At 38.0% G+C, this 23,827-nt stretch overlaps 1 protein-coding gene and 1 long non-coding RNA gene across 3 annotated transcripts in view; one reads left to right on the forward strand and one right to left on the reverse strand.

Moving 5' to 3' along the window:
• The window catches only part of LOC146600344 (uncharacterized), a 35,710-nt gene extending 16,481 nt beyond the window's left edge, over nt 1–19,229 (forward strand). Inside the window, exons 3-6 of the long non-coding RNA XR_014898309.1 lie at nt 8,350–8,465; nt 12,641–12,721; nt 12,997–13,128; nt 17,873–19,229. This is a non-coding gene — a long non-coding RNA (uncharacterized LOC146600344). The remainder of the gene's footprint in view (nt 1–8,349; nt 8,466–12,640; nt 12,722–12,996; nt 13,129–17,872) is intronic.
• Nucleotides 1–23,827, reverse strand: part of BLNK (B cell linker) — a 98,104-nt gene that overhangs the window by 13,514 nt on the left and 60,763 nt on the right. For both annotated transcript variants that reach the window (XM_085325734.1, XM_085325735.1), the window contains 12 exons: nt 16,239–16,304; nt 10,621–10,677; nt 8,617–8,666; nt 7,633–7,673; nt 6,567–6,723; nt 5,233–5,402; nt 4,642–4,723; nt 3,884–3,967; nt 2,519–2,544; nt 1,959–1,987; nt 1,588–1,674; nt 756–798 (listed from right to left, as the gene is read on the reverse strand). In XM_085325734.1, the coding sequence (XP_085181860.1) occupies nt 756–798; nt 1,588–1,674; nt 1,959–1,987; nt 2,519–2,544; nt 3,884–3,967; nt 4,642–4,723; nt 5,233–5,402; nt 6,567–6,723; nt 7,633–7,673; nt 8,617–8,666; nt 10,621–10,677; nt 16,239–16,304 (892 nt within the window). The remainder of the gene's footprint in view (nt 1–755; nt 799–1,587; nt 1,675–1,958; nt 1,988–2,518; nt 2,545–3,883; nt 3,968–4,641; nt 4,724–5,232; nt 5,403–6,566; nt 6,724–7,632; nt 7,674–8,616; nt 8,667–10,620; nt 10,678–16,238; nt 16,305–23,827) is intronic.

Genomic DNA, 23,827 nt, shown 5'->3' on the forward strand with positions numbered 1-23,827 from the left:
GCGGTTACTGTCACCTTGATTCTTGGTGGTTTGTTCCTGATGTGCGTGCTCTCTCTTGTGCTGGCGCAAATGTTAGTGAAGCTATAGTGCAGAACATTCTGCACTAATGAACTARTGTGGCAGGAAAAGAACCTTTTCTGTATTTGCTTTTGCCCGTTTGCTGCTTGGTTAAATACATTTCCAAGTTGTTTGCTTCATAAAGCCTTTGTTCTTGCGTACTGAAGGAGATGGATTAGGGTAGAGGTAAAAAAAGAGATGATGAACCCAGACATAGTAAATCCAAAGCTTATAATTATTGCTTTGTGGACTGTATTTTCAAGTGATACTGGTTACTCAGACTACCCAGTCTGAGATGTCACAGGAAGACTCCATTTTCCAGAAAATATTAATCCTTTGTTATCTGAATATGGATGAGGCTAAAAAGAAGGTGCTTCAGGTTGGGCAGAATCATGCATTGCTACTGAAAATAAGGTTCTTGGAGTGGCACTGGCATTTTTTAGTAGAAAAGGTTATTATTGTGGACTTAGACTTATCCTTTAAACCCCTTAAAATTTTTCATAAACCAATACAGATGTCAAGTRTGCGTCTTCTGTCCAAAAGATTAAAGAACACAATTACAATATTAGGTCAATCTGAAATTCAAAAAGTCATCTGTTCCTGTTATCTAATCCAGATAATAAAAAGCATCCATATATAACACAGATACTGGGAAAGCTTAACAGATTTTTTTTTATAGCAGCACATTAGTTACTCACTGCTTTTGGATGAAGACGATTTCTGGGAAGAGGCACAATATTTCTGGAAAATAAACAAAATAGGTTAAACTGACTTTTTTTTTTATTTTTTTTTATTTTTTTTTTTATTGCTTGGCTCAGATATGTGTTTCAAGATCTAGAAGAATGAGGTCTGCAGTAAATGGATGTAGTCACAGCTAGATACACTTGTGATGACTCTTCGCCTGTAGTGTGGAACTGTTGTAGCAGAGCCTCTGTCCTGGACCTTGGGTCCCCCGTGACCCTCCCCAGGGCCTCYCTGAACAGCCTAACAGATACCACGTTATGGATGCCACCTGCTCTTCCTGGGGCACGTGCCCTATTTTGTACAGTGATCTCCTAGAGATGAGACAGCGTCTTGGTTACCTAGTCGCTACACTTCTTCTGAAGTGAAATAGGCTGCATACTCCCACTTCCTTTGCCTCTCCCTCCTGAAAGTTGGAATATAAATTGGTAATTTACCAYCCATTACCACTTTACCAGCTGTCCTGTGCCTTATTCCCTGCAAGGGAGCAGGGGTTGTCTGCAAGGGGGCAGAGACTGACAGCTGGACTTGAGATTGGCTTGCAGAGAGGTTTTACTCCTGCAATGCACCCCTAAAGGTACATTCAAGWAAATAGTACTGATTTGGCAGAGTGACTTGAGTACGGAAGTTGACAAGGAAGCTGAAAATTTCATTTTTAACTTCTCCCAAAATCTCTAGCTTGTTCTGTGTGTGTCCTGACGTTCGTTTGTTGTCTGAAGGGTACACAATAGAACAGAAGAGTTTGTCTCCATTAATATTTGTTATTTACATAAGCTGCTTTTGATTCACCTGGAAGCATCCGACTTAGGTGACATGTTGTGCACGTGGGAGTGCTCTGAATTTTGAGCAGGCGCAGAAGGAAGTGGCTTAGTGAACCTAGCAAGAAAACATGAATTCAGAAAGGAAAATTTTATTTTAAAATAATGAATAAAAAARGCATTTCTCCTCCTCATCCTTTCAAAATCCTAAAAATGCCTTTAAGAGAGATTTATTTTTCATATATATTACTCTGGTGTTATTAAAAGTATCAGAGAAATGAGTTAATTATTTTTGTGAAGCTATTCTGAAGACAGATAATTAAATGTATAGCTATCAAGAAGAAAAAATGTGTTTTCTGACAAATTTCAAGTAATGCACAAATATTCATAGCAATGGATTACCTGGTTACTGGTGATGGTGTTGGTTTTTCCTTTAAGAGAAAACRCACTGAATTATTTGATTATCTTTACATTTCATAAAATACATCTGTATAATCATATTTTTGTTATGATAGCAATAACTCAGATTTACTAGAGCTGACTTTCTGCCTATCCCATCTYGGTGCAGATTACTAGGCAGAGTTGTAGAAATCTATACCTCAACACAAAAACGTGAAGCCTTAAGTATGCTGCTAGGCCACATGTCATGGCAGTAGTGGCAAGTAGGAGGAAAATGACTGTGTCAGAAGTGTCATCATTCCTTCTGCTGCACTTGTTCTTCTAGAAAGCATTCGCGTAGGCTGCTGCTTCCCAGGCTGACCACTATCTCACAGGACTGGGAAGCATCAAACCTTCCCCAATTTATTCTGTTCTGCCATTAAGTTCTAGGTGCACACAGATTTGTTCCCATTTTTCCCCTTTGAAAAGCTTGTAATCTTCTCCCCTGCTYCCCCGGTCACATTTATTTATTTTTCCTCATGGACAGAGAGCAACATGAGTGATAAAATTCATAATGGCCTTACCTCTTCTTCAGGAACCTCATAGACTTCTACAGGATAGGGAGGGAAAAACATATTCTTTAGTTAGYAAAAATGCAGCACAGGTTGCCTTAGCAGAAAAAAAAAATGGTTAGGATTGTACTTCTGCTTCTGGAAAAATAATTTGAAGAAGTCCCTTAGAGCTTGCATAAACAGTCACTGTGTAAGTGAAACTTCCTGTCCACCCTCCCCACCCCCACTTTTTTTTTTTTTTTTTTCCTTTTTTTTTGCAGAAAGGGAGATGAATGCTTGTGGTAACATTTAGCCTTTCCTTGACACTCGAAGAGGTAAAGATTAGGTGAATCATAAATCCARACCAACTCATTTGTGTTGTTCCATCTGAGCTCTGTCCCACATTGTATTTGAATTCACAGATATTAAAAGCCGAAAATCACTAGCATCTTATTTATGTCTAGTTTCTTCAATGAAAATTGAACTACATTTCAATAAATTTAATGTCAGGCTTTGTTGCCTTTTTTGTGCTGAAAAGTGTTTAGGTACCCACTAGGGGGAGTTATTTTATTTTTTTAGTGACAAATCTGTCCAGAGATGGTTGTTGGTCAAAAACTAATTTACAGAAAGGCCAGGATTGAAAGGGCATTAAAAATGCCTTAAAAATGTGACAAAACTTTAAGTCAATGAGAAAAAACTTTGTAGTTTATGACTTGAAGGTTTAACACATTACTAATGAATATGCAGTCTTTTAAAGAACTGTGTTAGCAGTTTGTAAAGGTTACTTTCCAAGAAATTAGTATCATGATGAGGAAACAAAACAGCTCAGAGCTAGCACAGCTAAGGGAGATTAAGCAATTATAACTGCACTTTCAAAAGCAAATGTGATCCCTCTCTTATTTGCTTCTGCTTTTTTTTTTTTTTTTTTTTTCCTTTTTCCAAATAACAGCTTTTTACAGAACATACAAACCGGAACACTGTATCACAGGGTACGTAAAACATCATTTTATACAAAATTTCATAAAGATTGAATCTTGATGTGATTTTAAAATACTGAGTCTTGCTCCCTATAGAGTAATGAGATTTATAACATGCTGAGTCTTGTAACTATTTTAGTTGTATTGATCCACTTGAGTTCTACTGGAGCAGAAGACTAAAAATAAGTTAGTTGGGGGCAAATAGCTTGTTCCAGTTTTATTCATTCTTAGAACAGATTTACTATTAAAACTAGGCAAAAAACAAAAAMAAAAMACTACAAAACAGAAATACCTGAGGGGTAGCATACTTTTATTTTGCAGAAGTATGCCATATGGTTTATATTTTGAATACTTCAAGTGTTATTTAATATCATTCACTGTTTGGTTATACTATTTTATCAGTGATACAAAATCCACATACCTTGCATGTCAGAAGTAAGAGAAGGCATTGCAGAAGTGGGGAAGGCTGACTTTGTTGTTGGCTTCATAAATCTGTTCACAGGAGCTAAAAACAGATAAACATATGTGTGTGTATATCCATCCATCCATATGTACGTACATATGTGTGTATGTTAAAAAAGTAACATTTATACAGTAAAAATAAACATTAAAAAGGTACTAGTGATAGGCTGCTGTCTTCTTGTGTGACCTTGAACAAGTCAACCAAGACAGAGAGAAGCTCTCATTTCAGAAGGGAAACATTATTCACAGTGTTCATGCCTTGCTGAATAGGTCTGATGCTGTCAGTAATGTCAGAGAGCAGAACTACACACTCTTCTCTGTTTACTTTTCACCTTAGGACTGCATTTTCATTCTCCTGCTAAATGTACTTCAGCTAGTGAGGTTAAAAAAATAGTTTGTATTTACTGAAAGCCTAAAAAGGCTCAGAAAACAATCTGATGCCACGACATGCTTTCTGGATATATCTGGGCTGCACTTTGAAATAGCTGAATGGGAGAGATAGGAATTAAACGTGGCTTCCAAAATACATAAAGATAATTTGCCTTGGCCTTGTCATGGCCAAAGGAGACAACCGCCTCTTGGCGCACTGTATTCTCTATCAGCTGCACCTCCTCTCTTTCAACCATAGAAATAGAAATTAATTCAATCTGTTTTTTTTCACTGATGTTCCTAACAAGGTAGTAAGCAGTTCTCATCTTAATCTTGATTAAAACTCACATCTTGTAGGTAGTGACGTGCTGCTTTCCGTGGGTTCGATATAGTTGTCGTCGTCATTGTCCACTGGAACGATGTAATTGTCCTACGAGGAAGGCAGGGCAGAAACCTACCGGTTAAATCTGCATCACTTCAAAGAACTGTTGGGAACGAAGTCCTAGCAGCAGCTCACAGYAGTTGCCATTTCACAGTGACTGCTATTTCAGACATTTATCAAACTATATGGATGGGATTCCCCGAGACTGTAAACCCTTCATTAAGTAACTCCAATTACAGATAACCCCCCCCCCCCCTTGTTTCTCTGTAACATTCAAGGTTGCTCTCTCTCTGTTGCCTGCAGCCTGTTATGGGTGAGCAGAAACTATTCTGTGCTCTAAATGGCTTCCACAGATACTTGAAGTAAGCAGATAGCCACTAGGAATTAGCCTGGTACTTGCAGATCATTGCTTGTGATGCACAGAATGATTTGAACTATATAGAGAGAGGCTGGTATGGAGACCAGCACCTAGAACTGCTGTGTGTGATCTACCTCGTGATTGCTGTAGGGCCRTCGTTCATTTAAACAATCAAAACAAGCGTTTCTATGAACATTACCTCATCGTCACTGCACTCCTTAGGCTTTGGCGGTACTTTTGGTTTTGGAGCAGTAGATGGCAATGGCAGAGATGGCTTAGATGGTTTCTTTGGTCTGGATGCAGCTGGACTGGGCATGGTTGGGAGAGGTTTGTTGATGGAAGGAGGCTGCTGGTGACTGGTGCGATTGTCTTTTAATGAAAAAAAAAGAGAAAAAACAATTTTGGTAAAAATTAACCTGTGACACTAAGCAAACAAATCTCTACTGCGGCTGCAAYTTAGGTCAAAAAGCAGACCTGAGTGCCTGCAGGTCCTGATTTTGAGACATGTCTGCAAACTAGTCCTACATCATCATTCAGGGTAGCAACCCAGTCCTTTCTGTCAGGCCACAGAGGCTGCCTAGACACTTATGTGAACAACTGTATCTTTACTCCTCTGGAAGAAGATGGTGGCCGGATGAGGCAGTCCGTTAATTAGCATGCTCTGTGCCATCTGTGTCATCTTTGACAAWGGGGAGTGAAAAATAATATATGTCATGTGGAAAAATAACTGTATTAGCACAAAAGGTGGGATTGAAATACAAATTATGGCAGATGTCATTTTAAAAACTCTTTGCCCATTCAAAAGACATGTAGGTGATGTGTTTACGAGCTCCTGTGAGTACACATGTGGCATTATAGCACTTTAGCAGCTATTCTATAGTCAACAATTATGTAAAAATAGCTGGCATCATGCTGTTGTTTCTTTTCCCAAAGGCCTAAATCTTCATCTAAATGAAGCTAACTTGCCAAAAAGAATCAATGCAGGAAGAAAGAAGGCCTTTCTGTTGGACTGAAGTAAAAACATTTCTCCTGTCCTGTTTTTCAATGTATTTATTATACTCATTACCAATTTTGAATTAGACATAATGGATGTTTGGGCTGCTTTGGCCTCTGCTTTGCTGCTTTTGAAGTAACAATTTGAGCTACAAACATGATTAAGACAGGACTCTTCAGAGTCTAGTCTTGTGTGCTTAACCTTCAGTATGAACCCCTCRTTAAAATATGCAGATGAGTCTAGGGCTAGGTCAGGGATATTTCCCCATACCTTTGCTTGAATTTTATAGTTTCTGGATGACTGTCGTAAAGTCTGTAGGCCTTACAATTACATTAAAACTCTAAGCATTGCTAGCAGCAATGGTAACCTGTTTCRTGCTTTACTAACAAATCCTACCCCAGAAAGTTGAGAACCTGATTGTCAGAATTAAAAGCAAACTCTTGAGGAAGGGACAGGTTAGTCCATTTGAGGCCATTTCTCTTTTGATATTGATAAATAAGCAGGTATCAGRCTGATATAACTGATTATTCCATATCTACCTGCATATTCACCCCTAGAGATAGGGAATGCTGAAGGAATCTTCTTTTTCTCCTGCTCACTTGGAGGCGGTTCATAGCTGTCATCACCATTCTCTTCACTTGGGACCACATACATCTCAGAGTCAGAGTGGTCGTCTGGATTTTCATAATCACTGTCCTAGAAAGACAGAACTTTCCATTTCTCACTTCCTAACACACTTAGAGCTTCACAGCAGGTTATGACATTCAAATATTCTTGCAGGAGTACAATTAATAAAATTACAAAAATAGCTTGGAACAATTAATAAAATTACAAAAATACATTGGAAAGACAAGTAAAGCTCCTCCTCAGTGTTCCCTCTCCAAACAAGTAGGAACTCTCCCTCTGTCCCCTTCCCTTCTGTTCCAGGTCCCTTCCTGGTACCCTTCTCCTTGGCACCTCCAAGGATTCTTTGTCATACTAAAAGCTCAGCCTTTGAATTATGGACCAACAGTTTTTTTCTTCTTCATAGGACATGTCCTTCCTTGCTCCAAGCAAGGCTCTTGATAGGTCCTGGCACTTCTTCTTCCTTTCCTATTAAAGGAAGCTCAAGAGCTAACTCCTGAAGAGAACAGGTCACTGCAGGGTGATAGGTTGTATAGTGTGGCAATGAATTAACTGTGGAAGGCAGCTGGTCATGACTTGCTTCATTCTAATGTCTAGAATCTGATCAGAACTTTTCCATTTTTAAAAAGAAATGTCTTTTTCTCCCCTAAAGAGAAGAACTTCCTTGTTTCTGAAATTACTGTTCAGTTTAAGTCATCCCTCAAATTGAGGCCATATATTTGCTTGTCCAAAAGGCTTAGCATTCCTGGCTGCCATCAACAGTGCTTCTCATGTGCACCTCTAAGTTGAATGTTGAAAAACCTGAGGTTCCTAAAAATTAGTGGCAACTTGTAAATAATGTCAGTGTCACAAACCAGATACGATTTCAGTGGTATAAGCTCAACCACAAGTAGGTGAATCAAAAATAAACATTCATTGTTATTGTTTGASCTGAACTTGTTGCTACAGTAACTTCCTACTACCCCCAAAAAAWATACTTACAAAATCATCTGACCATTGTTCCTCTTCATTGTCTGCATGTTCTAAACCAAACATTAGAGTTATTTAAGGAGATGAAATAGCAGAAATGTGTATCTTAAGCATAGATTCAAAAAAACTCCTATCATATTCAGTTAAAAAGTAAAAATAGTGAAATTTTCTTAAACGGGAGACAAACACATCTGGTTTTGACTGAATAGTAAGCTCCCCTTCTGCTTATTTGTTTTTCATAAATTGTTACAGAACTGTTATAAAAACAGTAAAAAATGGTAAATTGTATCTGATCTGAACAGTAGAGTGTGCAGTTTACCCAAGTGTTGTGCTAATGGATCTTGTTTCTAAATAGAGGTAGCAATTTCTACATAACGAGATCTTCCAGCTATACAGTTTCTTTTTTTCTGTGTTAAAAGTCCCAGAGTAGGAGGCTAATGAAGAAATGTGAGAATAAGCATTGAACTGATAACTGGCTGATAACTTCCAGAAAGTGCCCTCTTGTGCTTCACTATTTCACATTGTTTCCTTAACAAAACAACTGTTAATGTATAAAGATGGGCATAAACAAATTCCTGCACCGTGCGGTATGTAGTTCTACCTATACTTTAATATAATTCATGATGCTGTCATTATTATGTTAATAGTATCGAGTAAGCCTGACTTCTGTGGTATGGTGATTAATTTATTCAACTTCTTCCCATATTTACTTTCACTTTCATTTCACAGTTTCTGGCAGAAAGGGATAAGATGCAAATTCTACTCCATCTTCACAGCAGCCTTCATGTAGCACCCTGGTAAATATTGCTTCCAAAGGAGCAGCTGCTTGCTACTGTTTGTTCATGGTGAGAGAACTTGCCATGGTTTTCTGGCTTCACGTTTCGTAAGTGAGAGTTATCTTTAGAGTTGTTGGTTGCATAGCTGAGCTACTGCTATACATATAGGCATGAAATACATACAGGCATATAATTTAAATTTCTATTAATCCAGTCTTACCTGAAGCATAATCCCTTTGTGGTACATTTGGTGGTGGTTTTTTTTTTAGCCTGTAAACAATAATTATTAAATTTATGATCTACTATGTAATAATAGCTAGAAGGAAGCATTAGCCACATAAAACACTATGACAAAAGATATCTGCAGCTGAAGAAATGCAGATTATCATTGCAGATGCTTAGCAAATAGCTGCGAGAGAATGCTTTGAAAAGCTGGAAACACACAGGAAATTAGAATCTAATCTGAGGGTTTTTTTTTTACTAAGAATATATTTTAAAAGAACAGCTTCCTTACCCACCCTCCTTTTCACTTTCAATACAGAATCTGATGATATAGGTGTCAAAGATAAATACACATCCTTCTTAAGAAGAAAATCTGTTCGAGCTTAAGAGGTTTTCCTAAATCTGTAGCAAGAGAAAAGACTGTGCTGTTTTATAACTATTATTTTGCATGCACTTTATTTTCAGATTAATGTTTAAATGTATAACAGATTCTCAGATTCTGTTTCCACTGTCTATTATTTTATAGTATTATATCCTTTTTTGGGCAAGTACTATTATAATAGCATTTTTAGTATTGAGTGAATCAAAAGATTACTTGTAGAAGCACTGAAAGGATCTTTGCAGCTGTCTTCAATTGTAGCTTCCTGTGCTATATCTAGATTGTGAATATATATATATATATTTTTCTGCTTGCTAAATTCAAACTGTCCAGAGAACATACTGAATTATGTAGTCAGTTGTTGTATTTTTTCATTAATGTTCTAACATTATCTTGTAAAAAAAGATACAAATTTGTGTGTAAAGTCAAACCAAATAGTGCATCTGTGACATTGCATGAGACTGATGCATCTGAAGACAAGAAAACTTCGCTTTTTGTAGCAATATAAAATATTAATACAGTTTACATTAGAATGACTCTTTAAAGAGAGTTTTAAACACCATCTGACAGTTTCCCTGTAGCACTGATGGGACCTCACCATGAATCTGAACTGCTGACCACCAAATTGATGGCTTCAATCATCCTTCAACCATGGAATTTCTTGGTGTTATTCATTTGCAAAAATGAGTAGATTTACAAAGAATATTGTTCATTGAGAATTTAAAATATTTTCTTGTGATTCTCTGAGCAATAGTGAGTCTACAAATTTTACTTTACAGAAAGAATTTGACACTTAAATATTAAGTCTTGAGCATACTGCTTAGCTGTTATTGTTCAGATAATGATGTAACTGTGGGTGGTGGCACTCTGCCACTAACACATCAACATACAAATTTTTTCAAGCCTATTTTGAGAAAAGCTTTGGCTACTATTGAGTTGAATTTATGGAATTAGATTGCTCAGGTATTCACAGAATATAAACATGCATGAATGACTTAGTGAATGGAAAGGGCGCTGCTAAAGCTCAAAAAAAAAAAAAAAAAAAAAAAAAAAATCCAGGCACATTGTTTCAAAATATTTATCCAGCTTTGTTCATTACTAACAATACTAATGATGGAGAGCTGCATCTTTCTAGATTTTAATTCCTGCAGCATGAATATAACTTAGTGTACAAACAGTAAATTAATGAGCATTCTTAAATGCACTGCTGTTGAGTTCTGCCCAGGTTAGAACAGGCATATTAGGAAGAAAAACCCAGGGCCGCTGCCAGGACAGATAGCAGCCTGAGATGTTAGGTCTAGAGGGCAGACCAAAATCTATTCATGTACTTTGCAACATGTCTGTCCTGGGATGTCCAGAAACAGCAGAGACTTGGAAAACAGTGGACTGAGGCAAGAGTGAAACAGCCTCTGGATCACAGGGAAAACATGTGTCCTAGCCCACGTTACACATTTCCAAAGTGCTAAACAGAAGATTTCAACACTTTGTCCCAGGCCCTGTAAATCCTGGCAGCGGCCCTGACAGAAAGCGTAAATATGTTACAACAAAAGCATAGGAAGCACAGAACAGAGCTCTGTGTCTAAGCAACCTATCATGCCATTGTGCAGCTCTGAAGTAGCGTACCGATCCCAAGTATCTTTCCCAGTTTTGCAAATTAAGGCCACTTGTTCATTTTGGAACCTGAATATCAAAAAAAAAAAAGAAAGAAAAAAAAGAAAAAAAAGAAAGAAAGAAATCATGTTTCCATCAGAGAGCTGAAACAGTTTATGGCCACATCTATATTTGTCAGAATCTCTTCAAATACTTATTCTAAAATTTAAATCCACTTAAAGATGATCTCGCTGTACTGGCACGATTTATTGAGTGCCAGAACTGAAATTCAAGCTCTTTTGAAGTCAACTGGAGCTTTGCTTTTCACTTTGCTGGAGACAGAATTTTACCCTCTGTGCAAACTGCAATGCAAGCTCAGAAGACCTGATCCCTATGCCAAGTAGTTATTATCTAGCTGTTTCAGATATTAGTGTAATTATACACGTAGATGCTTGCAGTGTGACAATTGACTCATTCCTTTTCCCCTGAAATTAATGACAGAGAGAGGACTGAAAGAATCAAATCTCATCCAATTGAGGATACATATTTAAGTGGAAGACAAAATGATTTTTTTGTAACTTATCTTTTAACTGAGTTATATAAAATTATAGCAAATGTAATTTCCAAGCAAAATAGTCTAGTAGTACTCAGTTCTGGATTTAAATGAAAGCTGGTGAAATATCTCTGTTTTAACTTTATCAGAAAAAAAAATCAAATAATTCAAGTTTCCATTAACTTTAATAGGATCAACATTTTTCTAAAATTTAATAGAAAATTTCTGGAGATTTTCAAATATCTCGGAAAAATGTAAGTTTTAAAGGACTCATCCATCAAACCCAAATACGTTTTGGCGAGTATATTTACATATTTTTCAAAGCAGTGTAACACATCTTATTACATCATTAGTTTTTATAAATAACCAGTTAACATTTGAGGCATTTCATATAACAGAGCCTCTTGTTGCTCACGCAAGAACACAACGCACCACAAGGAAATACAAAATAACCTTTAGAAGAATAAATCATTTATATTTATTTATATTCTGAAATTTCCCCTCTACAGCATGCTGCATTTGATCCAGCAAAGCATTTAGGAATGTGCTTAACTTTGGTCAGCTAACAAGTCCTACAGGAATTAAAGTATGCTTAAAGTTATGCTTGAAGTTAGTATCATATATATGTGTTTTCCTGAACTATTTGGAGAAGTTGTAATGAACTGCAGCAGAGGTCTGGGTTTTCTGTTCTAGCAATACTTACTTTTATCAAACTTTACCCAGAAAAGCAGTTCCATAATAGTGACCCTTTGGGTGTAGCACTTAATTCTTCTCAGATGCAATTCCTCATTAGTGTTTTTTCTCCCTCCCCAGCTTTTAAGATATGGCTAAAATCTCTTCATTTTCAAGAGCCCATCTGCTTAAGAAATATTTTTACTTAATAGGATTTGCAAAAACTATGTTGACATCCTTACTGAGTTGAATATTTATAGTACATACTACTCTTAAGTGCACCAGATCATCACCTTGTGATTAAAAGATGAATTAATTGAACTTTGTCCAAAAGCTTTTCAGAATTCCATGTGCAATCTAGCTGGCAGATAAACTTTTTGAGCTGTGTTCTCATGACTCAGTGGAATAGTTTGTTATAGCTTTGGAATTGCACAAAATCGGTGATTTTGGGGGGAAAATTTGGTGATTGCACAAAATAAATTTGCAGCTGCTACCCTTTTACACGTTTTCTTTACAATGTGCTATAGCATTCAAATGGAATATAGTTGATTTTTGATGTGTTCTTTTGTTTGTTTTTCTTTGATGAAATACTGTTCTACTAACAGAAATCTTCAGATGAAACATAAAGACAGTCGTACCGTACTACTCAGCTACATGTGGAAATATTTCTTCAGAATACAGTTAAAACTTAGTTATTACACTTTCTCCTAATTTCTTTGCCTAAGTGTTCTACAGCTTGATTTTAATACTTTGTTCTCATTAGTTAGTGCATAAAGTACCACTTCTCCCTCTGCCAAGGGTTTGATCACAGATACCTTGTTGTTGCAGCTATGCAGACCGAAGAGACATTTAGTGACACAACTGCCTGAAGTTACTCCCCGCTCCGAGGTGCCAGCAGAGTGGGACTGTGTGAGCATTCCACACAAAGTGACCTGGGGTGATAACGCTCTATTTAAATTGCCTAAGCTAGTCACATTACATGAGCAAATCAGCCAGCAGACTGGAGTGGGAGCAGGTTACAAATATTTGGGAAGTGATGGGGGATTATATCTTCTTAAGCTGGCACAGCTCTGGATGGGCCGGTCAAGTTAGAAGTAGTACAGAAAAATGGACTAGACAAATCTGAAGTCTATGAGTTAGGTAAAGGAGATGAGATGAAGATGTATCTTCTYTCCATTTTTCAGGTCACGTGGCAATATTATTTCAAGAAATGGACACATTTTGATTGCGTGTAGTTGAATAACTACATGCATGTAATTTCAGCTGCTTGATGGCTTTGCAAACAGAGTTTCAGTAGGATGTGATAYTGCAATAAGGTAAGTAACATGAACTCCTAGTTTCTTATCCAGCACCATAAGTCAGCACGTACCAAAACTTCAGAGTGAAATCCTGACTTTGCTTTATATGCAATATAAATATTAGCATTGACTTCAGTGGAGCTATGAGTCCTCTGAACAAAGCCTTGAGGCTTAAAGCTTGTGATATACAAATCAGTGCTATGTCCTTACAGTAGGTTTCAAACACAGGCAGCCATCCTGAAAAGTGAAAATGATAATTTCTTTTCCCAATTCCCCTGTTTTGTATTACCAAGAGTCTACACTTGGTGGGGGGTGGACCGCCTCCCCCCACGCACCCGTCTGATTGTTTATACAACTTTGGCTATACCTTTTGCTTCTTTTACACCTGAATGCTTAATCCTCTTTGAAATCATGATCTTCATAGCAGCTGGGACACCAGTGTTGTAGACAATTATGCATGTGGTTAAGTGCAAGCAAGTGAATGTTAGCCTGGAGTAGGCAATAGTTTTACAGAGAATTTTGAGCGAGGTTTTAAAGACCTTTAAGTAGTGAAGAAACCAGCTCTAAATTTATTTCCTGTTACCACCAGTACTCAGGCTGTTTCCACAGAACTTTAAAAGCTATGTCTGYGTTAGACATACATACACACCCTCAAAGATCAGCTAGCTTGGAGAGTGAGACACTTGATGCAGAAACTTTTCTTACTATTCTCTGTGGTTAAGAGCCKATCCAGATTTTAGAAACATCTTAACAAATATTGGTAATAAATCAAATGTCATGATCATGATCATTCTTTCAATTTCAGGCTTACAGTATACATGTTATTTGTGACAAATTAAGCCCTAGAATAAGCAAGTAAATTATTTGACTTCTAAGATGATTTTACTTATAGTAGGTTTGAATCTGAGCCAAATGATTTAAATCAACTGGATGCCCCAAAAGGGCAAATTCAGTGGAATACAGAYAGTTCTAATTTTGCAAAGCTTAGTATCTATTGTATATATCCTTCTTAAGATTATCAACTCCTGATTTTATTGCAAGACTTATTATATTGTGGGCTAAAGACTGAGTTTATTTATTTTTTTTCTCCTTCATCTCATAATTTGTACTCTGATTTCATAGCTGGGGGAGGTAGAATGTGAGCTTTGTGCTGTAGTCAATCATTAAGAAAGTTTTTATAAGCTTGCTCGTTCCATAGATTATTTTTTTTAATCTTGGGAGAATTAAATAATTGCAGCATTATAGCAGCTATCTTGCACCTGACATGTAATGATGGCACCTCTGACCTTCCCAGCGTCAGCTACATTTAGTTTCTGTTATTTTTGCTTTGCCTATCCTTCCTTTTACTCTCAGGGAAGGGCACACAGTAAGAGCAAGCCGCATTAACAGCAGACCTCCTGTCCAGGCAATCCTGGAAGACAATTTGTTGCCTCAGGTTATAAACTTGAAATGCCTCTGTTGTTTCTGCCATCTGGCTTCCTCTCTGAGGCATTTGCACTGGACCCATTAAAACATTACTAACATTAACTGCACTTAAATTACTCTGAAGTAGAAAGCCAAAATAGAAAAGAAAAAAMCCCCTTCACCTCCCACACCCATCCCCAAACTGTCTCCACTCAAAGCCTTGATTCTAGAGGCTAGTCCCTGTGAGCAGGTCCCAAGTGAAACAGAGTTTTTGGCAGCTAGACATCTGTCCRAACAGAGTGATCTATATACATACACACAGTGTTAAAACCAAAAGTGTGTTTAAATTATATTAAAGATATAAATAGTTGAAATATGGTCACTTTARGGGAAATTTTGCTTTTAAGCTTGTGTGGAAATAACAAACATATATAACAYGTGACTATGATTTACTGTAAATTGCAAATTGCCTGCTTAAAATTTATGGACAGAAATGGAGCTGTGATAAAGATGCCACAAAAGAGCTCTTGCCCTGCTTGGGGAACGCCAGAGATGCAGGGGTGGCTGCTGCCTCTGGAAATGTTTTCCCCCCTCTGCCCATGAGGGCAGCTGCCCAAAGACACCAGCCCCGCCGGGCTGGCAGGGGCACTAGGAGCTGCAGCCTGCCTGGGTTGCCAGAGCTCTTYCATAGCCACACTAGGCAGAGCCTTACTGCTGCTCCAACCAGCCTACTGACTGCTTCATAGATACCTAGCATTGGCTCTTGTTAAAATCATCCTTTTCTTTCCTGCACTGAGCCATTAAGGTCACACTTGTTTAAAAACGGTTTTAAAAATGTTTCCATACATCTTATATGTACGAGAGCTGTGTTTGTAGAGTTATTCAGTAYGTTCATCCTGGAAACACAGTAGATTCTGTCTACTAATTAACTGTTAAGAGTACTTAGTACTTTAGTAGGCAATGACCCGTATGTAAAGAAAGGCATCTGAATGAGGTAATCACATCCAAATGCAAATTCAATGTAAATGAGCTATTTCATTAAAAAAACAAAACAAACAAAGAAAAAACAATGCACTAAATGGCTAAATGGCTTATCACTTTAAATAGGCTTTTGACTAGGAACAGCAAATAGTGTATTCATTTGAGAAGGCTGTAGAACTGCTGGAGTTTCACTCCATGTATAAATATAAATTATGGTTACTTTGTGATACTCATATGTATGTATCATCAATATTTATGCTGTTTTTACTTCATGGAATAAGCATGAATAAGCATATTCAATAACACTGGGTTTTGTTTTATGGAGCTGAAACACAGGAGGATTTAGCATTTTTATGGGAGTTCTGACTAGCATGTCTGACCAGTTGGTTCAAGGTAGGGTTCAAATTAAAATTTAATTGCAGCACGTAGTCTAAACAGCAGCCTGAGGAAAAAGGCACACACTCAAACAGCAGGCGATAATCATTGCCAAAGAATACGTAAGAAGGCATTTTACCCAAACAGCGTTTTCCAGTGCTCTAACCCAACTCTCCTTTGCAGTCCAGTTCTGTAGCTACTTTGCAAGACTCATTATTGATGATAGTTCAGTATGTCACAGTCTGGACTGAAGCTCTTAATATACACTGAAGTACATCCTTCTTGATGACATRGTTCTATTTTTAAAATGCTATACCTTGTATTAGCATCTGAGCTTAAAAAAAATAGGATTGATATTTCAAACTTACCTTTTGAACTTGTTTATTATCCCAGTTTCGTTTTTCTTGATGTCATGCACCATCTTTTGAAGCTTCCTGTAAGATATTAAAGCAGGATTAGAATTACCTTGTGATTAAACACTCCTTTTATATAAATTAAGAAAAATACAGGAAATGTATATAGTTGTTTTCCTTCCATAGTAAACACAAAAACCATACGCTAAGCATTTTTAATAAGTAGTTTGATTGCTAAAATCATTTCTGTATAAAGTTTCCCTCCCTTTCTAACAGAGCTCTTTGGCATGATTTGTTTTACCCTTCTCTGTACTACAACTCAGTTTAAAAAATTAAGTTCCAGTGCATGAAGAAAGAACTTAATTGCCTAAATTAATAGTTTAGAATATTTTAATATTAAACATTTTTTTCAGAACTGACTTTACAACATCTCGCAGCTGGAGCGGGAATGTTATCTAATTTCTGACTTTGTGTGAGTCATTCAATCAGTAGACAGTTTACCTCATTCCTGTAGTGTCTGCAGTTATTATGGCAGGGTAGGGATGGGCACAGGAATGATACATTCCTGTCCTACTGTGCCCAGGCCATCAGAGAAACCATTAGAGGATCTGTGACTCTGAGCTGTAAAAACTCATCATTTTGGGACTCCAGTTAGATGGACTGATAGCTGAAACAAAAGCCTGTTCTTACATTCCAGTTAGTTGTTCTGTTCTTTTTAAAAATATACTTGTCATCAAGGCAATTTAAGTTGAGTAACACATTCTTTAGTCAGGAAGTATCATTTTAGAATCCCACTTCCCTTCAAACTTGAAAACCCCCACCAAAATCAAATCAGTTTCAGGAACACAGATATAACATTACAAAAATACTGATTTATAACAAACATTGTTAGAAGTCTGGTCTTAATAGAAATGCCAATAGATTGCATATTTCTTTTAGTTTCTTCCCACAGTTTGTGTTCTTTCTATACACCTATATGAAACATCCTGTGTTAGACCTGAGCTGAAGATTTTATCTAAACTAATAGAGGAAATGATTTTTAAAAATARGATTTTAAAAATTCTGCCTTGCATTTCTCATTATAAATTGCCTGTGTCATTTCATGTTTTAGTCTTGCCTATCTTATCGCTGAAGCAAGATCAGACTACTAAAAGACTTTTTGAAGCTTTCCTTATGAAGACCAGTACAAAAATTGAAGTATTCTTTTCCTTTTTAAAGGTTTCTTTAAACTTGCTACCATAATATGCAGGTGGTTGAGTAACGTGCARAGCTTTGCTAAAAAGAAACATATCTTCCAAACATTTAAATAACTTTTTCAAAGRAAATTGGAATTAAATGAGCATCAAATAACCAAAATTGGGAAATAACTGCACTAACATTATGTGTCTATTTGTCTGTGATCCATGAATCAGACTGAGCAGCCATTCTAGGCATCAGATAGTGATAGAATATTATGCTTATGCTGAGAAGGATCTTCCTACTTTCTTGTGGGATCTAGTGTGATTTTGGTAATGACAATCCTTACTTTGAGACTTGCTTAAAAAGAAGACAGCTGACTAATGTAAGTTTCTAGAATCCTGAAATAAAGAACAAAACTTATTTTTCATCTTAACACTGTTTATTAGCATAGCAATCTGATCTTTTCACAGAATGGCTGAGGTTGGAAGGGGCCTCTGGAGATCATCTAGATCCAAGGAAAGAGTCTCCACAACCTCTGGACAGCCTGTTCCAGTGCTCGGTCACCTCACAGTAACGAAGCTTTTCCTCRTGTTCAGCCAGGCCTTACCGTGTGTCAGTTTGTGCTCGCTGCCTCTCATCCCATTGCTGGGCACCACTGAGCGGAGTCTGTCCCCATCCTCTCTATACCCTCCCCTCAAATACTAATACACACTGATAACATCTCCCCTCAATCTTCTCCCGGCTGAACAGTTCCACCCCTCAGCCTTCCCTCCTAAGAGAGATGCTCCAGTCCCTTAATCATCRTAGTAGCCCTTTTCATTATGTCAGCTAGAATTGAAGGGTATTCCTCACTTTCAGCAGCCCTTTCACGTATCAGTCCTCCTCTGTCAAAATAGGTCATGGGTCTGATACATAAGGACTATTTGTAGAGCCTAAATTTTTGCCCAAATTTCCTTAGAAACATTTTTAGGTTCTCCACTAAGCAAAGAAATCATGAGAAATAACCCTCTGACAAATAATTCACAAGCAGATGTTTAACTGTTGCTCAAACCTCATACTGTTAATTTGCAGCAAAATGGTATAATGTAAACTGCTGACACTAAATAAAGAAGGTTTACTTATAGACACGAGAAACAAGTGAAAAAAATGCTTAGAGATTTGCTGCAACAATGGACTACATCTATGAGGAAAGTTTTATCTAAACTAACCAGATCCATTAAATCTACAARTCTGGGGTCAAGATCTCAAAAGAACTTCTGCTTTTATTAATTTTWCTAAAACATTCAGTTTCTGGTTATGGTTGAAAGATCATAAATAGCCATCTTTTGCACTTTACTGTTTCTGTTTTGTGCCCCAGCTGGCACCTGGCAGTACTTATAAATGAAAAGTAATAAGGAATCAGAAGAATTGGAGGAGAATTAAACGGCTTAGTTCTAGCATGGTGGAGAATGGTTGTGTGTAAGCATTTGCATCCTTTCCAAAAAGGCTTGCCAGCCTTTAATTAAAACTGCATGTGAGCATTAGCTATTTTTGCTCCAGTATTGATTTATTGTTAGAGAAGGGGACCAAAGCTAAATCCAGCTTTGGATTTAGATCTGAATGTTGCACATAGCCCCTCTCTAGCATTCATATATCTTTAAAATGGTATGGCTTTGTTTTGAAAAAGTTGTTTCATTTTTCACATGACTGATTTTAGTTTAGATTGCCACTTTGGTTCAGGTGGGCAGAGGTGGGGGCTTATACAAGTTCCAGAACAAGTTGCTTTTCATCTGACCATACTTAGGTGAATTGATTAGACTGTCACTCTGATGCTTCATGTACATTGAATAAGACTGTAATTTAAAACAGTATTTTAATTCAGATTTCTATTAAAAATAAATGGATGCATTTAAATTAGAGATAATTGCATGTGTTGCTGCAGATGCAGTCATTTTTCCTGTGCAGATGGACTGAAACCAAGATATTTCCGTTTTTGCATAATCGGATTTTGTAAAAATCTTTGCCTGGTTTTTTCCTCATTCTTTTTCTGGACCCATTTCTTTTTATAATTACAAACTGTGATCAGTTGGTGAGCATCTAATACGCATTTGTGAATTTCTTCACTTTGAATGTTAAAGTGTTGCGGTAGCTCTTGTATTAGTCGCTAGAATACCCAATTTGTTGCCTGGAGACTGCTTATCTTGCAGCAAGCCTGTACGAGTAGACAAGTAACCAGTGTGTTGTGTAGTGGTGGGACTACTGCAGTCAGCAGCCATAGGTGATCTCCAGACCGAGTGAAATCCCCTTTGACCCATGAAGTTTAACAAGCTGTAAAAATCAGTCTGTCCAGTTAGCTAACAAAGACTAAGATTTCTTCAGATATCACCCGATAAAATGGGCTACAAGGGATAAGTTTAACAAAGGCCTCTCTGCCTGATTTTAGAGAGAAGGCAGAAAAGACAAAGAGCAGATAGCAGAGCTGGCCAAGAGAGGGACTCTGCAGATCCCAGGGGGCCCTGACCCAAGCCCAGAGGCCCTTCGAGAGTGATGAGCAAACTGAAGCACGTTCATACACTTAATGTTTTGCCTGGACCTGTGTATCTTATGTCTGGCTCTAAAATACTTTCTTGATTTAAGACAATCTCCTCAGACGTCCTAAGTAGAGAGGATTTTTTGTGGGAAGAACTAAACAGAGCAGCAGCCTTGAGAGCATCTAGGAGCTGGAGTCTGCCATGGTCCATGTGGATACTTACTGCTTCAGACACTTAACCTTCCTCCTTCACAAGGGTGTGGAGTCAAGACCTTGCTACTGACTACTGTTTATTCTCTTGGAATGAACAGATAGTGAGAACATTCAGGGCCTTCAATTGGCTAATACCATAAATGAAAATAAACAAAGTATTGCTAGTTTTATCTTGAGTTGCAGTTAAAGATAATTAAGAAGTCAAACCCAGGAGCTGTTTCTTAAGCACCAACTCTTCTTTCAACTTTGGTTGAGAATTGTTTGTTTGTTTTTTTGTAGTCCAAAACCAGGCTTGCAGGTGAATGCATAGCCTGTGTTACTGTTAATCCTTGAAAACACTTTCAGCAAGATACCTGTTCTGGGATACAGCCCTCCTCCCCCCCCCCAAAAAAAAAGTCACTGGTTAATATGAGACCTAAGTGAAAGATAGCCCTAAGAAGCTAACCAGATTTGTTTCTGAATTCCCTACAGACCAAATTGCTACATGTGTGATTTTATCCTACCTAGCTAAAGCAATGAAAATGCTGAAGAAGAAAGATTATTTTACTAGACAATGATCCAGCTTGGAGATAAGATCAGGAAAGAATGAATCTAGTGAGCTAGAAAGTGTATCTGGGAGGAGGAGAAAGAAGGACATATTCCCTTGCGGTCCAAAGATAACTTAAAAAAAAAAAAAGTCTTTTTGCTCTGTGTTGCCTATTTTCTGTATTTTCACCTTTGACCTCCAGCAATTCAAGATTATCTGATATATTGGAAAAGGAGGTCACTAGCTGTGATACRTAAGTAAAGAAAGTTGCAAAGATTTATCACTGCAAATACAGTATACCTTGAAACGAGGACTTGCTGTGTCACAAAATGCCTGGCTGTGCTCAAGGACTGGCAGAGCTGCCTTGAGATTAAGCAAAATGAAACAAAACCACCCTTCTCTTTGATCTGGTCACAGCTCAGCATATGAGGAATGTAGGTAAACTGAAGGAGAATGATTACTTAGGGAAAATGCTAGCCTATGACTCAAAGATCAGCTGGAAACTTCCGACTTCTTTGTGTACAAAATATCTCACAGAAGTTTTCCATAGTTAAAAATAGTAAAAAAGAAAATACAAATAATAATAAGAAGAAAGTGTAATAAGCTTTCAGCTCAGACGTGAGCTGAGGTACAGAGTCCACAGAATGGAGAGAGATCTGATTTACTTTCAGATAGTTCTGYGTAATAAGGAATTCCCTCACCAGTTAAATGAGTTACTGAGAAACAGTATCTATTAGTACTATAAATCTGTGAAGACACTGAGAAATATATTATATAGCTGGAAAGAGAGCAGGGTTGGTATCTGTTTCCTGGAATTCTTCGTCAGGGAATCCCCTGCTTACGCACTGAGTTAATTCTGGCCTTTGGTACCCAGATCACGTTTAGACCACCAAGATCATTCACACAGTCCGAAGTCTGCTTTGGGCACTCACTCCTGCAGGAGGGGACCTGAAGGGCCCTTGGTGTGACATGCGCTCTGGAAAAGCAACCGCCGCTGGCATTCCTTGTCCGGTCTTCAGCCCGCTCCCAGCGAGACCGCAGGGGAGAGGGCGGCTGACAGCAGTCGGCACGAGTTGCTGCTCAGCAGCTGCTGCCTCCCAGCGCTGCTGGGAGCGCAGACCCATCTGTGTGCAAGCGCAGTATGTTTTAATGTATTTGTGCGCAGTGCACCCAGTACTTTGCACCATCGYCGCCCGCACTGGTTCACAGTACTGCAGCTGTGCAGCTGGCTCAGGCGCGTGGCAAGGCCAGGCCCATGGCAGATGATACCCCTCTGCTGTAGGGATATGTTTATACGGGCTCCTGGCTGGGAGCACAGACGTGTGCAGAGCCGGGAGTGGTACTGATCGTGCTTTTGGAAACAGTGCTGACTGCAGAGCAGTAGGGAGTGGTAGCAAACAAAAACCAGTTTTAAATGATTCACAGGAAGCTTTCTGCATAACAAGTTACTTCTGTTTACCTGGAGCACTTAAAATCTTAACTCTTTTAACAGAAGGTTAAAAATTACCACAGCTGCTTCTGTTCTTGAAAATGTGAAATTGTAAAGAAGGAACAGCATGCCCAGCCCCCTCTTTTACTGCTCCTCATAGCACAGTTATTCTAGCTACTTCTAATCCCAGCTGGTCTTTATTTTGTGTTTCTATTAGCCTTTAGTTTTATAAACAGGTGTGCAGGTGACAAAATTAAGAAAGAAGGTTATTGTTTCTGGACAAAGGGGAAGAATCATACTTGCTGGGGSGGGGGGGGGGGGGGGGGGGGGAACGTGCTCATCAAGTAAGGGATTTGTAAAAGTGCCACTTGAGATTTTGAAAAGCTTGAAGCTCTTGAATATCTTCCCAAACTAAGTTAACGAACAAGATCTCCACCACCATAGGTGCAACAGGCTTCCATCAGTACAGTAATCCTGACTTGCTTTTTGTGCAAGAATACCAGTTTCAGTGAACTGGGTGAGACTACCTTCACAGGATGTAGCTTTGTGATACTCGTGCATCTAGAACAACCCAATTAATTATTTAACACATTTCCCTCCCTGTTCCAGTTGCTTGGTAGAAGGCAAAATGAAATCCCCAAATTTGGATGGCATCCAATTCCTTTCTTTGGGCCTACTATAGGTGCTTCAAAGCTCCCCACAAGTGCACTGCTGTACGATATTCTACCTGGAGCAGTGAGAAGAGAAGTGCAAACTGGCATCACGGTGTGAGTTTTCTGTGACTGGTAAATAATGCAGATGTACAAAGCTGGATCCTTAAGGTGCAGTCAGAAACTGTTTCAGTTGCTGTTGGTTTGAGATGGGAGGTTGCTGCCCCTCATGCTCTCTGGGGGSTTATGGCAGCCCACCCCCTGCGACACTTTTTGTGGTGGGAAGGGAGGAAGTTTGGAACTAGAGGTGGTAACTTGTGGCACCAAACCATCAGTTCATTGTAATGAGCCTTTGATCTTTATCTGTAAAAGCTATCTCAAAGCTGTGGAAAAAAAACTTGAAAGAGGCTTGCTTATGGGGAGCAATCAATTACAGATGCCTATCTCAGAGGAAGCAGGCACAACAAATTGTCTTCTGCTGCGTTCATGAGATACACAAGAGGAGGTGACTATAAATATTTTAGTTTTGTCAAGAATGTTGATTGTTTCCTTAAAGCCTGAATAGCATTTTCAATCATCCACTATTCTGTCTAGGGGCAAAAACCATAATTGGAGCAGGTGTGTGTTTACATGGTATACACAGAGGCCCAGAAAGGCAAAATATTGATTATACATTTCATCTTCATATGCCCTCTAGGTAATCTTGACAAGCAGTCAATCTCTCTTTTTCTAGTAATAGTAGAAGAACAGAATAAATGAAAGTATGTAGCATGTAAAGACATATTATATTGTCRGCACAAATTAGTCCTAACATGAAATTAAATAGTAAAAGGAACTTAGTTTGAAGTGATTGGGAATTACACAAATTAAAGACTCTTTCATTTTTATTTGATCTTGACTTAGCCAAGGAGTCCTTATCCTTGGCTAAGATTCATAAGTAATATGAATAATTATTAATTATATGACCTGAATAGACATATGCAGATTTATGAATAGAGCTAAGACAACCGAAGCCCTATCAATGACATTGACTATTTGGTGCAATCTTCCCTCATTTTAGATGAGGGCTGAGGCTCATTCTGAATATGCATGAGTGGT

This window comes from Rhea americana, unplaced genomic scaffold (genome assembly GCF_003343005.1).
Source record: "Rhea americana isolate MKP2758 unplaced genomic scaffold, rheAme1 scaffold_122, whole genome shotgun sequence".
Lineage (NCBI taxonomy): Eukaryota > Metazoa > Chordata > Aves > Rheiformes > Rheidae > Rhea > Rhea americana.